The 14,004-nt window shown below is 27.3% G+C and overlaps 2 protein-coding genes across 5 annotated transcripts; both read left to right on the top strand.

Annotated features, from left to right (window-relative positions):
• The first annotated feature begins 927 nt into the window (after positions 1-927).
• Positions 928-3,660, top strand: LOC119669987 (akirin). 2 transcript variants are annotated; one of them, XM_038080061.1, is made up of 5 exons: positions 928-1,019; positions 2,038-2,342; positions 2,415-2,614; positions 3,310-3,466; positions 3,538-3,660. In XM_038080061.1, the coding sequence occupies exons 2-5, from the start codon at positions 2,081-2,083 to the stop codon at positions 3,546-3,548; spliced, it is 630 nt and encodes a 209-aa protein (XP_037935989.1). In that variant the 5' UTR covers positions 928-1,019; positions 2,038-2,080; the 3' UTR covers positions 3,549-3,660. The 2 variants fall into 2 exon arrangements, with proteins under 2 accessions (XP_037935989.1, XP_037935990.1); XM_038080062.1 differs by lacking the exon at positions 928-1,019 and adding an exon at positions 1,690-1,894.
• A 2,952-nt stretch (positions 3,661-6,612) lies between these two features.
• Positions 6,613-13,966, top strand: LOC119674911 (SH3 domain-binding glutamic acid-rich protein homolog). Of its 3 annotated transcripts, none has more exons than XM_038086070.1 (5): positions 6,613-6,998; positions 9,550-9,987; positions 10,862-11,003; positions 11,070-11,152; positions 12,450-13,664. In XM_038086070.1, exons 1-5 carry the CDS (start codon positions 6,954-6,956, stop codon positions 13,365-13,367), a joined length of 1,626 nt encoding a protein of 541 aa, XP_037941998.1. In that variant the 5' UTR covers positions 6,613-6,953; the 3' UTR covers positions 13,368-13,664. The 3 variants fall into 3 exon arrangements, with proteins under 3 accessions (XP_037941998.1, XP_037942003.1, XP_037942009.1); XM_038086075.1 differs by lacking the exon at positions 12,450-13,664 and adding an exon at positions 13,684-13,966 and having other exon boundaries at positions 6,619-6,998; XM_038086081.1 differs by lacking the exons at positions 10,862-11,003; positions 11,070-11,152; positions 12,450-13,664 and adding an exon at positions 13,684-13,966 and having other exon boundaries at positions 6,622-6,998.
• Positions 13,967-14,004: the final 38 nt, after the last annotated feature.

Below are 14,004 nucleotides of genomic sequence, written 5' to 3'. Positions count from 1 at the left end.
AATAAATCCTATACTGCACTACATATTGTTATTTATATATATTATTATTTCATTGTTTCATTTTGGTTTTATATGTATTTGCAATTTTTTTTTGTTATTTATACATACATTTATATATATATTTTTAACATTTACAAAATAATTAATTAGAGTTTAATATGTTGATTCACGTAAACATTCACAATAACTAGATTCAATTTTTACATTTTCGTAAAATGGTTTAAATTTCATTTAATTTTAAATTTGTGATTTAATTTACTTTTTAACTTAAATTTTGAATGTTGATGTGAAATACCATATAAGTTATAATATTATAAAAGGAAAAAATTGCACATATTATCTAGAGTATATAGAATTTTATAGTTTATTTGTAATAGTTCAATACAACTTAATTTTGTGATGTGTAATATCTATAATCTAATACTACTTAAAGTTTGTCGTATATTTTAATTTTCGGGTGGCAATTTCTTTCTATTTCCAACAATATATACTGTGTACTCATTCATGTAACAAAATAAAATAAAATCAAAAAACTTAATCCATACGGGTACACAATTATTTCTATTGTAAATTATTTAGAATAAATTTATCATTTAAAATTATTTATATGTGCATAATTAAATTTAATTTCACCTGATTTTTATAATTCATAAATTCATTTTTACGGTGAATACTAATTTCGACTTCTTCTTGCAGTTATGTATAGCCATCTCACTCTGCACAACGGTAGTGTTTGTTCCACCACGTTGCGGCCATTATGACTATTTCTATATGAATTGCTTATTTTACTTTGGATAGTCGTGCTGAGTGGAAATAAATTCGTTGTGAAAATTTGTGAAATAAAAAGTATGATTATTTAAATAAAAAAAAATAATAGTGGCCTTCATACAGTAATAAAATTAAAATTAAGTAAAATATAAAGTATAATTTAAATATTTTAATAACTATATTATTAAGCATAAGAATAAAGATTAATAACTTGTACATTTTTACGAAAAAAAAAGAAAACAATAACTAAGGTGAGCCTCATTACAATAAATATTTAGTATATAAATATATTAACATTTAATAGAAAAATTAATAGAATTTAAACATAAATATTGGCATGTGATTTTTTCTGAATATACCTAAAAATAATAAAATTTAAACCAAAAAATTTTTCTTGGTTTAATTTGCATTTTGATATGCGTGAATGTGGGGGTATTTTTATAAAGAAAACATATATAAATGAGTCTTAAAAGTAGTTACCAGTTGAAAACATAGGTGTGAATGAGATAGGTACATTGTTTATTTTTTATTTTCATATAATAACAGTTGCCATATTTGATTTCAATGATTTGTGTACATGAATATACGATTAGACTGGTGGATGTCTAATTATCTTTTGGAGATTAATTTAAACGAAGTATTTAAGTAATAATTTATTTAACTATTATTTATTTGTGTTTAATTATTTTCGTTAAATTAGTAGTTGTTTTGTAAGTGTTGTTTATAAAATAAAATATATTTATAAATATACTTTTCGGTATTAGAATGGATTGTCGGATATTAATTACTTATAAATGTATCTTTTTTATAATTCAATTCATTGATGTAACATCAGAATTAGAGTAATTTAAACTGCTTGCCGTTTAAGGATGTACAATTTAATAATTGCATTTTAAGGTGGCAGCACTGTGGAAGCAGAATGTCAATTTATTGAAGTGCATCGTGCATACATTTGTTATTATCAAAATTCTGCCTAAATTTCCACCATTTTTATTTCACCTTGTATAACAATACAATAGAAATTAGAAACGCCTTTGAAATCCTTGCTTAAACGACAGCTGCAAACTACTCTTTGTGCTGCTGCTATAGACTTGTGTGTTTTGTTGATATTGAAATTACGCAGCAGGTACACACATTCGTTTTAAAATTTCTTCACAGCAGTTGGCTGTTTCTGAGTGAAACTAATACCAAAGAGTACTTAACAAATTATCAAATTAAATTAATTTTGTTTAATATATGTGTTTTATACTTCCTTTTTTTTATATATAGATAACTCTTCCATTTCGTGTCAAATATATAGACTGTTAATACTATGGCTTGCGCTACCCTCAAACGTGCCCTCGACTGGGAAAATTTAAATCAAAGACCAGCTAAGAGGCGACGTTGCAATCCTTTTGGACAAGCAGGCAATGGATCGCCCAGCCGTTCAGCTACATCTCTTTCTGGTGCTGGTTCTAACACAAATATGTGCCATGAAATTTCACCTGGTGCTTTGGGTCAATTACCCAATGGTCGTTTGGCAAAAGAACATCAAAGTGCATTTGTAGACGTAACAGTTGAAAAGATGTCTCCAGGTAATTTAAATATATATTCTGTTAAATTTTTATAAAGTGATTAATGTTAATTCACGACTTATTTAAAAATAGATAAAATGGCACAAAATATTCGTGATGAAATTAAAAGACTTCATAAACGTAAGCAGTTGCCCTTTTCAGCAGCAGCTATTGAACGAATGCAGGATTCAGAATCAAGTGGTTCTGAAATGGGTTTAGATAGTCCTCGCCGCCCGGATAGTCCACCAAGTATGTTAAGGAATCCAGAAAAGGCTTTATTCAGTTTTAAACAGGTATGTACATAAATAATTTAAGATATTTACTTCTAACTAATTAAAATTGATATCTGTTGCAAGTTAACTATTTTATATTTTAAATTATGTTCTAAAATATAAGATAAATAAATTTACTACTTTATGATGAATAAACACTACTTTACTTTAATTTTGTTGTGAACCGTAATTAATATGTTCTAATTTTTACATCAAAACTAGCTTTTACTTTGAACATATTACGCTAATTGCTATTTTTTTATTTGTTCATTTTAATCTGTTGCATTTTGTAACTTCGCTTTATAAAATTGTAGTCATCTAATAAATTATAAGCGATATTTTTGTGTTGTATATATTTAATAGATTATACTCTCATTTAATAGAAAATCGTCAAAAAATGTAATTATGATTAACATTGTATTTTATTCAATTCCGTTATTTTACAAAACAATTTTGTTATAAATCAAAATTATTATAATTATTGTTGTATTGTTATCTTTTTATATTTATTTTAAGGACTAAATCCTTTCAAATATTTAGTTTGTATATTTTTTCTTTTTTACTCTGTTATTTTACAATATGTTTTCCTTATTAATCAAACGTACTAAATTTAAATAATTATTGTTGTATTAAGTAACAATTTATTTGTAATTTATTTAAATATTTCAAACTGTATTTACCAATAAAGTGTTTTTATAAAATTACTAATTTTTCAGGTTCAATTGATTTGTGAGCGTATGCTGAAGGAACGTGAGGATCAGTTACGCGAGAAGTATGACGTAGTTTTGACTCAAAAATTAGCTGAACAATATGATGCCTTTGTTAAATTTACTTATGATCAGATACAAAAGCGTTATGAAGCAGCGCCAAGCTGTAAGTTATAATTAAAATAAAACAAATATTTATTTAAATGTTTATATTTATGTTCTTTTTATATATTATAGATCTTTCATAATCGGACCTCAATGTACTAGTCTCTAGTAATTTGCAGCGATAATAATAAAAATTATCTATTTTTTTCTAATATAATTTAAACATTTAACTACCCAACTTCTAGGGTTCATATTAAAAATGCTTTATTTTGTTTTCAAAAATTCTAATTAATTTGTTTACTAAAAATAAAAAAAAATGAGAAAAATTAAAATATTTTATAAAAATAGTTACAAAAGAAAAAAAAATATAAAAAAAAACGTACGAATAGATATATATTTTAACTCTTTTTTTCGAAAAAGAGACTATAATATTTAAAAAAGTACATGAATTAACCTTTATAATGGATTTAAATTAGAGATAAGTGAAAGCTATTAAATATGAAATTTATAAATATATATAAAAGATATCACGGAAAACTATATTAAAATATATATCTACTGAACTATATACATAAAATACGCTGATTAAACAATTATTCTAAAAGTCGACAAATACAGAAAGCAAGAAATGAACAAAACTTCGTCATGAGTAAGGAAAAAAATAAATATTAAAGTACAAGTGATGAAAACCTCGATAATGCTAATAGAATTAGTTAAAACAATATACAACAATATAAAGTAAATTGTAAAATAGCAATAAGAACACAACACCTTGTAACCAACTCCTTGTAAAATGTTATGCCTCTTTTGTTTTCTGCCAAATAATAAAAAAAGAACAGTAAAGACATTAGTTTAACAATTTTATATGAAATTAACATAGTTTATTTAAACATGTAAAATTAGTTTATAATATTTTTAATTATAAAGAAATCAACTGAAGTTAAGAATTATAAACATAATTTTTTATTTTTGCTTTTTGCATATCTTACATTTCTTATTCTTCGTATTAAGCGTTGAATTTATATATATTATATTTTTAATATATCTCATTCTTATTAGTAACTTAATATTAGAAAAATGCCATTTTTATATTAAAAATAAATAATAAATGAAATTTTTTTTTAATTTTAATGCAACTGTTGAGAGAAAATCTCTTGTTTTTTTTTACTAAATTTGCAATGCTGAATCCCTCCGTTGGCGTATAAGTTAAAATTATCGTTCTCCGGACATCAAAGTTTATTTAACCAATATTTGCTTGAAAAAAAACAGAACACAATATATTTTAATAAAATATTCATCTATAAATGTTAAAAATTCTAACATTTCTTTTCTTATATGGTATATCACAATTTTCGCAAATAAAGTGATGGCGTTCGCATTCGGAAAATAATATTAGAATAGTAAACTTTTAAGGATCGACTATTTACAGATTTCAGTTTCTATTAGAAATCGCAAACAGTTCCACCGATATTTCCTATACACTATAGAGGTATTTATCGAAACCAGTTGATGGAATATTTGGAAATAACACTGGCAATTAATATTGGCGGCATGTGTAGTAACCTTAAAATATTATAAATTAACAATAAAGGACGTTATTACAGTCGATCCTTAAGGTCTCAAGGTGTGTTCAATTACTATAAGCTTACTTTGTGCGCAAACTGATATGTAGGGTCAAAATAGTATATCTTTGTAAAATTTTATATCCTCCATATATTGTACGATGATATTGTCGCCATGCAATCTACCCGTATCATATAATTAACAATAAAGAACGAGACTTCACAATGTCTAGGTCTGGTTAATTACTGTGAATCTAGCCTATATGCGAATAAGAAGCTAGGGTACTGATCTTAATAAAATCTTAGATCTTTCATTTGTATGGCATTATAAAAGAAAGGTCTATCAAATTTAGTTGTACTTTTTTTGTATGAATAATGATCTTAATTTTAATGGCTTTAAAATAAAAATAAATTTGCGTTTTTTATCTATCAATTAAATATATTTATAGTACACGAATAATATATTTAATAATTTTTTAATTGATTTTATTAATGAAAAAAATTATACTACATTCCAGCAAAAGCCTTCACTGTAATATATCAATTATTGTAATAAATATAATATATTGCAATAACGGTTATTTATTATAATGAATATCACTTATTATAATAAATATTATTTACATTAATAAATATGATTTGTCATAATAAATATTATTTCTTATAATAAATATTCTTCATCATTACAAATATGGTTTTTGTAAGAAATCTCGCTTATATTAAATATTTTTCATTATAATAAATGATATATATAGCTAATCGAATTGTAGTGAAAGCAATACAATTATTGTTGCTATCAGATCATTATACTACCTTTTATATAATTGAAATGCAGGGTTGTATTCGATTTCCGCATTAATTATATTGAAATTTATCATTTGTAATCTAATAGTATTTCTAACTGGTATTAACTAATTTAAAAAAAATGCATATATCCATGTTTTTCAAAATCGCTATTCAAGCTGGCGATTTTTATTATTTACAATAAAAAGGTATTTTTACTTATTATTCCGTATTTCATTTTATAAGCAAACGAATTTCTTCATACAAACGATTTCCTTCTATACAGAGACGAATTTATTCTAGAATTCTAAATTATATTTTACACAAATTAGTCACATATTGGAAATCCTAATATTGTTTTTACACTTACAATTTTCTGAACTCATTGACACATGTTTCTATAGATTTTGAAAAATTGACATTTTTTGATGCGTAGTTGTCCAGTTAATTACGATAGCATTAACCTACTATAATATTACAATACAACTACAACAATTGACTTATATTCATTACAATTCATTTAACCCATTTTGGATCTTTCAAATAAATATTAAACTTTTTTCATTTACTTTAACTTGTTTTATTTTACTATTTATTTCACCGTAAATTATCAAGTCTAAATTTGCCTGGTACTTAATGGGTTAATAATTAATACTGTTTACTACAATTGAACACAAATATCGAAATAAAAGCTTGAGCTAGAATGTACTACTCATTATTATTTTCAAAAACAAAAATATCTTGATTAGTTGTAATATTGTATGTCAACGCCTGATTGAACGCACTTTTATACCAAATTATGGTATAACACAAATTTGATGAGATGGCAGCTTTCCTTTAATATATTTTGCTTTGTACTCATTCGGGTGTTTTGTTGCAAGACTTTAATTCAGTAGCTTTTCGAGCGTAGACGGTAAAAAAAAGAAATTGGTGGAGATAGGAAAGAATATTACCATTTGTGCAATTATTTTTTCAATTTTTTACTACAGATTTTAACACATATTTTGTAGAAAGATATTTCCTAAATTGATCTAACTGCCGAATTTGAGTAATTCCGTATCATTTTAGATTAAAATATATTATTTCAGCAATATTAATAATCCAATATAAGTAGCGGCATAAAGGGTAGCAAGTGTAAAAGTCTAAAAATATTTTATAAAAATTCACGTATTATTATTATTTGTGAAGAAATAAACCGTAAAAATGGCTTTAAAAGTGTACATAAGTGGAATGTCGGGAAATAAAGAGGTAAGTGTAGTGGGCGGGGCAACTATCGAATTTACATAAATAAAATTTTAAAAGGAAAATGGTAAAACTACAATGGACATTCATTTAATTTGTGAAATGTAAGAATGTTGCAAACAAAAAAAAGTAAGAAAAATTTAATAGAAAGATGATTGAAGCAAATCAAATTAGTCAATTTGCTCATCAATAATATCTTTCGTTGGTTCTTGTCACAGCATAAGAATGCTAAGAAAGTGCTGCCACCTGTTATCTGCATATCGTTCATTTTACTTAATAAGGCGAAATACACTACGGAATGAACGCGTAGAATAACAAAATCACAGTGTCTTAGATAATACCAATTTTTAGGGGTGTTTTATAATGTAAACAAAAATTTAGAAAATAATATTTACAGATTTTATAATGAAAATAGAAATTAACCACAACTTCTTTCAATAATTCATCATTAAAAAATTTGCCTGCTTAAGGTGGCATCACAACGAACAATGTTATTGTTGTGTTATGAGCTAATTATTGTGTATGGTGGAATGAATCATTCCCTCAAACGGTTAGTTTGCAATTTATTAATTAATGCATTCTTTTCTATGTCTGATTCGACAAACGCCAGATAAATTCCATGCAGCTGTTTTGAAATACTGTTTCATCAAATAAAAATAATTATTTGTAAAATGCGTTTAATAAAAAAATATTTTTTAGGAAAATTATATCTATAAAGTCCTTATCACTAACACAAACAAACGTCGATATATTTTATCAAGAATTTGGAATATTATTCAAGTGTCGTTATATCTCATTTATTATTCATGAAATTTAAGGTCACTTTGCTGATAATTATGGAGAATGAATGTTATTAAATGTTCTTTTAATAGATATCTTTTATCGCAAATAAGAAACGATTGAGCAAAGAGTTACTTACTTAGATTTCCAATTTGAGGAATTGTCAGAATTGAACACAGGTGTCTTGAAAAAACATGTTTCTTATTTACAATAGATATATTATTAGATTAGAAAGAAAACTAAATTTCTCAATGCTATCACAACACAACATACAAACTAAATTCTTCTCCTGAGTGATGTGACGTATGATACTTTTTGAGACTTTTTGCTGGCTTTCTGCGACAACGGAGTGGAACTATGTTTTTCTAGGTCGGCTAATCGATGGCTATCTTCTGGGTTTTCCTGAGTAGCGGACTATCTATAATAATTTTCCTTTTCTTATTTTAATTTTGATAGAAATTCTGGTTGATAAGTCCAATACATTATCATTGGAGATTATAGATGACAGAAAATCACAGCAGTCGATTCTATTGCACTTGTTTAGGAATGTTTGTAGCTCATGACTAGTAAATTTTTATGGTTTTCTTGGTGTTAGAATCAAACCTACTCTGTTTCATCTGACACTAATGTTGAAAATGCGGACGTGTATGCATGTGATAAATCGCGTGCAGTGAATATGTATATAGCATTAGAAGATGGATCAGATTTTTGCAAAAAGTATATTCTTACCATAGTTTTTTCAATGTGTGTTTATAAAAGACAAAAGAAAAAAAAACAAAGCTTATACATATATATTGTGTTATTTATTTTTAAATTATACTTTAAATGTCTTTTTGGATCTTGGCATTGAGTTCCTCACCTGTTAAATATAATGTCAACCTATTTTACTATATAATATAAATATTTCATATAAATTTTATTTATATTTTCCGCTAATTGTTCTCTGCAGTGTTGCAACCTAGTCTACACACGTATTATATATCCGGTGTTTTAGAATCTAACGAGCTTTTACTAAAAGTTTTTCTAGTTGTTTGAACATCTTCTATATTTTTCGTAATAATTTTTAGTCTGTATGTTTTCACCAAAATAATTAATAAGTCCATTGACTTATTCAGCTTTATTCATATCCATTATCCATTATCCATTAACTTTATTCATAATCTAGTGAATTCATAGTTCTCATCTAAGTTAAACTGTAATACTTAAACCTATTTAGTAAAAACTGTATAAACATATATTGTTAAACCGTAACAATAAAGGAAACAGTATCCGTTGCTAATACAAGTAATTCTCTAACCCTAACTTATTTTTAAAAAGGTAGTCCTTTAGATTTGTAGACAAACTGATTTTTGGATTATTTAAAAATCACATTTATTCCAAACCTTTTTTTTTAAATAAATTAATACGATTCCAAAAAGGTCAACGTCTATTTTGATTTGTTAGATTTGTATCTATATGTTGTATTGTTTAAAGCGAAATGTTGTTATACCCGTGTTGTTCTAATGATTTTGTGTTAAGCTGCTAAATTCGACTTCTTTGTGTGAAGTGGTTCCGCTACGTATACCTGTCCGCTGCAGGAACTTTTCAAAAAAATAGACTTTGTTTTATTGACTCTAATATATTACCATTAGTTTTATTATAACTTCTTGATCGGGAAAAGTTTTAGCATTGTCACGATTAAACTCCGTTAAAAAAACAGTTATTCATTTTCAGATCAATTTTTAATTCTAACATAAAAAATTTAGATGTATTAACTAATGTCTGTCCAAAATTATAGGTTAAAAAACGTCAACAACGCGTTCTCATGATACTGGATAGCAAGAATATAAAATATGAAACAGTCGACATCACAGAACCTGGTAAAGAAAGTGAAAAAGAGTTCATGCAAACTAAATCAACTAGTAATGGTGCAACTGTTAGTGATCCAGAACCAAGACACGCTCTTCCACCACAAATTTTCAATGCTGAAGATTATTGCGGTGATTACGATGCCTTTGATTTGGCCAATGAAATTGATACCCTAGAACAATTTTTGAAATTGGCGCCAGCAGACACTACATCAGTGTCCAGCGCACAAATCGAGCTTAAAAAGGAGAATGGCGAGGTGCAGTCTGAGGAAAGCGAAAATAAAGAGAATGAAGAGAAAAAATCCGAGAATGAGCAAACTGCAGAACAAACCGACGGAACTGAGGGCGAGGCCACAAAAGATGTAGAGGTTTGAAATGCACATAAGTTTTGCAAAGCAAAATAATTTCTAACCCATCTAACTTACATGTAAATTGTGCTTCGCACAGGCCAACATAAGAGCACTTAATATTTTTTACTGTATAATTTAATTACAATTTTATTTAAATTATTTATTTTTTATTTAAAATTTTATTTTCTTAATTTTTATGTAGTGACTTTTGTTTTTTATAATATTAATTTTATATCAGAAGATTAATTTAATTTAACACTTAAATTGTTGTTTATCTGTATCTCTCTTTATATCTATCTCTCTCTCTGTCTTTCTCTCTATCTTTTTTTAAATATATATGTACATGTAATATAATATTTACGTATGTATTAACCATGCTATATTTGCGCACATTAAACTATTATTTATATAAATTTTATATAGAAGAAAATAAATAAAAAATTGTATTAAAAATACAAAATATTAAATCGCATAATTTGATTGCACTAAAAATTTGAAGCTTTAACTAATTATCGTCATAGTTTATTTATTACTATGAAATGTCGCCGGCTGTTTTATAAGCTAAGTTTAAAATTAGTTTTAGTACGAAGCTACGCCGCTTTTAAATAAATTGCTAGAAATAAGTGCAACTATTTAAAAACTCTGCCGCTACGTGAATTTAATGTACAGGACTTCACAGCTTTTCTTGTTTTTGGAGCACGGAATGGGGGTTCTCTGGACCCCGAAAACTCGATTTTATTAGGTAGTATTGTAAGCGCTTGTTGCAATAAATATGTCTTGTGTATGCTAGAAATCAAGCTGCTCTGTGGCAACGCTGCCTCAATTTACATGCGCGAAAACTGATAGCGCAAAACCGAATTTTATTATAAAAATTTCCATAAAAATTTTTAAGAACAAAGACGGAAATTCCGACCAGGATAATGATGGAACAAAAACTACAGACGACGCTAATACAACTGAAGACGGTGAAGCTGAGAAGGAGCAGGAAAAACAGGATGAGAGTGCAGAAAACAAAAGTGATGCTGTTGAGAAAGGTAAATGCAAATAAATAATTATCGCAATTTTGTATTGAGCACAACATATACATATATATATGAAAGATTCCGGAGAAGCAGATACAACAGAAGACATTCAAGATGAAAATAAAGAAAATATCGAAGCAGCAGCAGATGAAGAGTCAGAGGTAGGAGTCTGTGATAAATTATAGGGGCAATTCTTTGTCATAATCTGCTTATTTGCAAATTAATGCTAAAGACCCTGCATGTAGCCATCTTAATGAGTTTTTTCTTAAAGAACATTATAATAGCACATCTGAAGTAGGCAATACTTCTATCTTAAATTTAAGCCGTTCTGTTATTCATTGCTTAACATAAAGATCTCAGATCAAATAAATTTCCACTTACCAATCATGTGCAATAGATATAATTGGCATTAATATATTTTTATTTTTAAAAATATTAAGTTGAAATTTAGGAAGTCGTAGGTCGATATCATGGATTAGAGTAAATTTGACCTCAGATATTGCTATCATCCATTCTATAAAAATAGACCATAATCTGTTTGAAAAAAAAATAGAACCAGCATAATCATTTGGCCGCATTTTCTTGATCCAAAGTGAGTAAACAGTTTTACCCTTCACTCTATAGATAACATTGATATACTCAAATTGTTAGTCACTTGATTTAAGTCACATACTCGTAATAATATATTCCTCACCGTGGCTACAACACCATTAGATTATCGAAGTTTCTTCTCTGGTTGACACGAACGCTTCTAGTTTTACGTTTTTAGTTTACAAAAGTTACAACTCTCCATGAAACCCTTAAATCGATAATAACTAAATGATCCCCTCGAAGCTCAATTCGTTGAACATGACACAGATGTTCTGTCTCTTTTACAGATTGATATATAGATTAGTCACGTTATCAAAGGTAAACATGAAAATTGCAATTTAGTGCGATAGACTGAATCGTAACTGCTTACTTAGCAGTGATTATTGTTATTGTACCCTATTTGCCCTAGTGACTCTATTTAATCAAATTATTTGCAAAGAAGTCTAAATTGCAATTAGAGTATTATTATTTAAGAGTGAAAAAGAATATGGGATGTTATTAGTAATAACTCTTTTGGCTAGGTGTAGATTTGTATATATTGTATTAATACAGAGGGATTATATTGGCTGAGTGCATTGGTTCCCGTAAAGCAAAACGAAAGCTAAACGTACCTTTTTACACTCGTTTTATTTATGACAAGATAATTGCAACTAACCTATGTCTGTGCTTTTCCTATCTGGCATTAAAGCTAAATTATTGTAATTGATATTGATCTATTTTTGCATGATGCGATTTGCTTAATAAAACATTCAAATTGATTGAATTTTCAATAACATTTCCATTCCTTCTCAACCTTTTCGATCATACATTGGACTGATTATTCCCACATTAATGTTACAAATACTCAATTTACACATTACAAAAAAGTCTAAAGAAGATACTAACGTTAGTCAGGATAAAAAAGAGAATAATTCAACAGAATCGAAAGAAGGAACAAAGGATGAAGAAAAAAATGCTGAGGATCAGAAAGAAGCTACAGATGAAGAGGATAAGAAAGCTGATGAGGAAATTAGTAACGATAACGAAAATGATGATAATAAGGAAGTTGAAAAGCAAAGCAGTACCGAAGAAGAAGTTGATAAGAAAATTGAGGAAAAAACTAGTGATAACGAAGAAGAAAATAATGAAAATAAGACAGATAACAAGGATACAAAGGATGCTGAAGAACAAACAAAAGAAGATACAGAAAACAAGGATACTGAAGCATTGAATGTAAGGGATAAAGATGCTGCAGCAGACGAAGCAGATGAAAATATAATCAAAGAGCAGACTACTGCAGATACAGAAGAAAAAGGAGATAATGAAACTAAAAATGATAAGACAGACGTTAACACAGATGATAAAGCAAGTGTTCAAGAAGAATCTATCAATGGCAACATTGAAAAGGATGATAAGAGTGATGTAAAAACAGAGGATGAAAATGTGGAAATTAAAGCTGAAACTGATGAAACTGTGGAAGAGGCTGAAGTTAGAAAAGATGAAGAAGAAACAAAAGAAACTATTGAAAGCAATGTAGGTGAAACAGAAAGCAATATTAATGAAGAAAGTAGTGAAAACTTAGGCAAAACTGAAAAAGAAGAAGATGATGGAGTAACAGTAACAGAAGAAGAAACTGTTAAAAATAATGAAACTGACAATGAAACTGTTGATAAAGCTGCAGAAGAAGAAACGAAGAAAACAGAAATGAATGAAGAAGATAAGGAAAAAATTGTTGATACTGAATCAAAGTCTGTTGAAAATGATGAATCATCTGAAAAAAAAGAAGTGACAGCGGACGTTAGCTAATCTAGAGTACGAAAAAATGTACCAAGAAGAAGTTTTGCCAAAATCTCAATAAATAAATATTATCACAAAATATTACTTAACAAAATATAAACTTTTAATGGATATAAATTTGCAAACACCACATAGAGCACACACCTTTCATGTACTATACACGCATATAGTTTTTTTTTTTTGAATATTTAGTAGTCATGTAAATTGTAAATATGTATTAAGAACTGGAAAGATTGCATTAATAAAGAAACGGTTTTGGTGCCTAATTCTCATGGAATTTATTTTTAATATAATTTTTAATTATTGTATTCTTTTTATACTTTAGCTGTTATTAAATCTACCAAGTGAAGCGTCATCCCAGCAACATAGCTCAACTAAGTCCGAAAGTCAACAACTAATCGAGAGCGAGAAAGTAGGAGCGAGCAATTAGAATACATATAGATATCATTTCGGGTGCTTCAAACAAGACAACATAAAACAGACTAACAAGAATATAAGTTGTTATATTAATGCAATAATTAAGTGCTTAACTAAAAGAAGAATGTGAAATATGTTTTCCTCCTTAATTTATTTTTTAATAAAATAGATTGGCTACTAAAGTCTTTATATTACTTATATTCGTATTCACTTATTTAAAAATAAACTG

This window comes from Teleopsis dalmanni, chromosome 1 (genome assembly GCF_002237135.1).
Source record: "Teleopsis dalmanni isolate 2A chromosome 1, ASM223713v2, whole genome shotgun sequence".
Taxonomy (NCBI): domain Eukaryota; kingdom Metazoa; phylum Arthropoda; class Insecta; order Diptera; family Diopsidae; genus Teleopsis; species Teleopsis dalmanni.
This window is presented reverse-complemented; position numbering and strand designations above follow the sequence as displayed.

Bases quoted from the DNA above. Each gene is read 5' to 3' on its own strand.
- LOC119669987 (XM_038080061.1), top strand. From the start codon at position 2,081: ATGGCTTGCGCTACCCTCAAACGTGCCCTCGACTGGGAAAATTTAAAT. The intron at 2,343-2,414 runs GTAATTTAAATA...ATTTAAAAATAG, and splicing joins AGTTGAAAAGATGTCTCCAG to ATAAAATGGCACAAAATATT. The intron at 2,615-3,309 runs GTATGTACATAA...CTAATTTTTCAG, and splicing joins CTTTATTCAGTTTTAAACAG to GTTCAATTGATTTGTGAGCG.
- LOC119674911 (XM_038086070.1), top strand. From the start codon at position 6,954: ATGGCTTTAAAAGTGTACATAAGTGGAATGTCGGGAAATAAAGAG. The intron at 6,999-9,549 runs GTAAGTGTAGTG...CCAAAATTATAG, and splicing joins GAATGTCGGGAAATAAAGAG to GTTAAAAAACGTCAACAACG. The intron at 11,153-12,449 runs GTAGGAGTCTGT...ATTACAAAAAAG, and splicing joins CAGCAGATGAAGAGTCAGAG to TCTAAAGAAGATACTAACGT.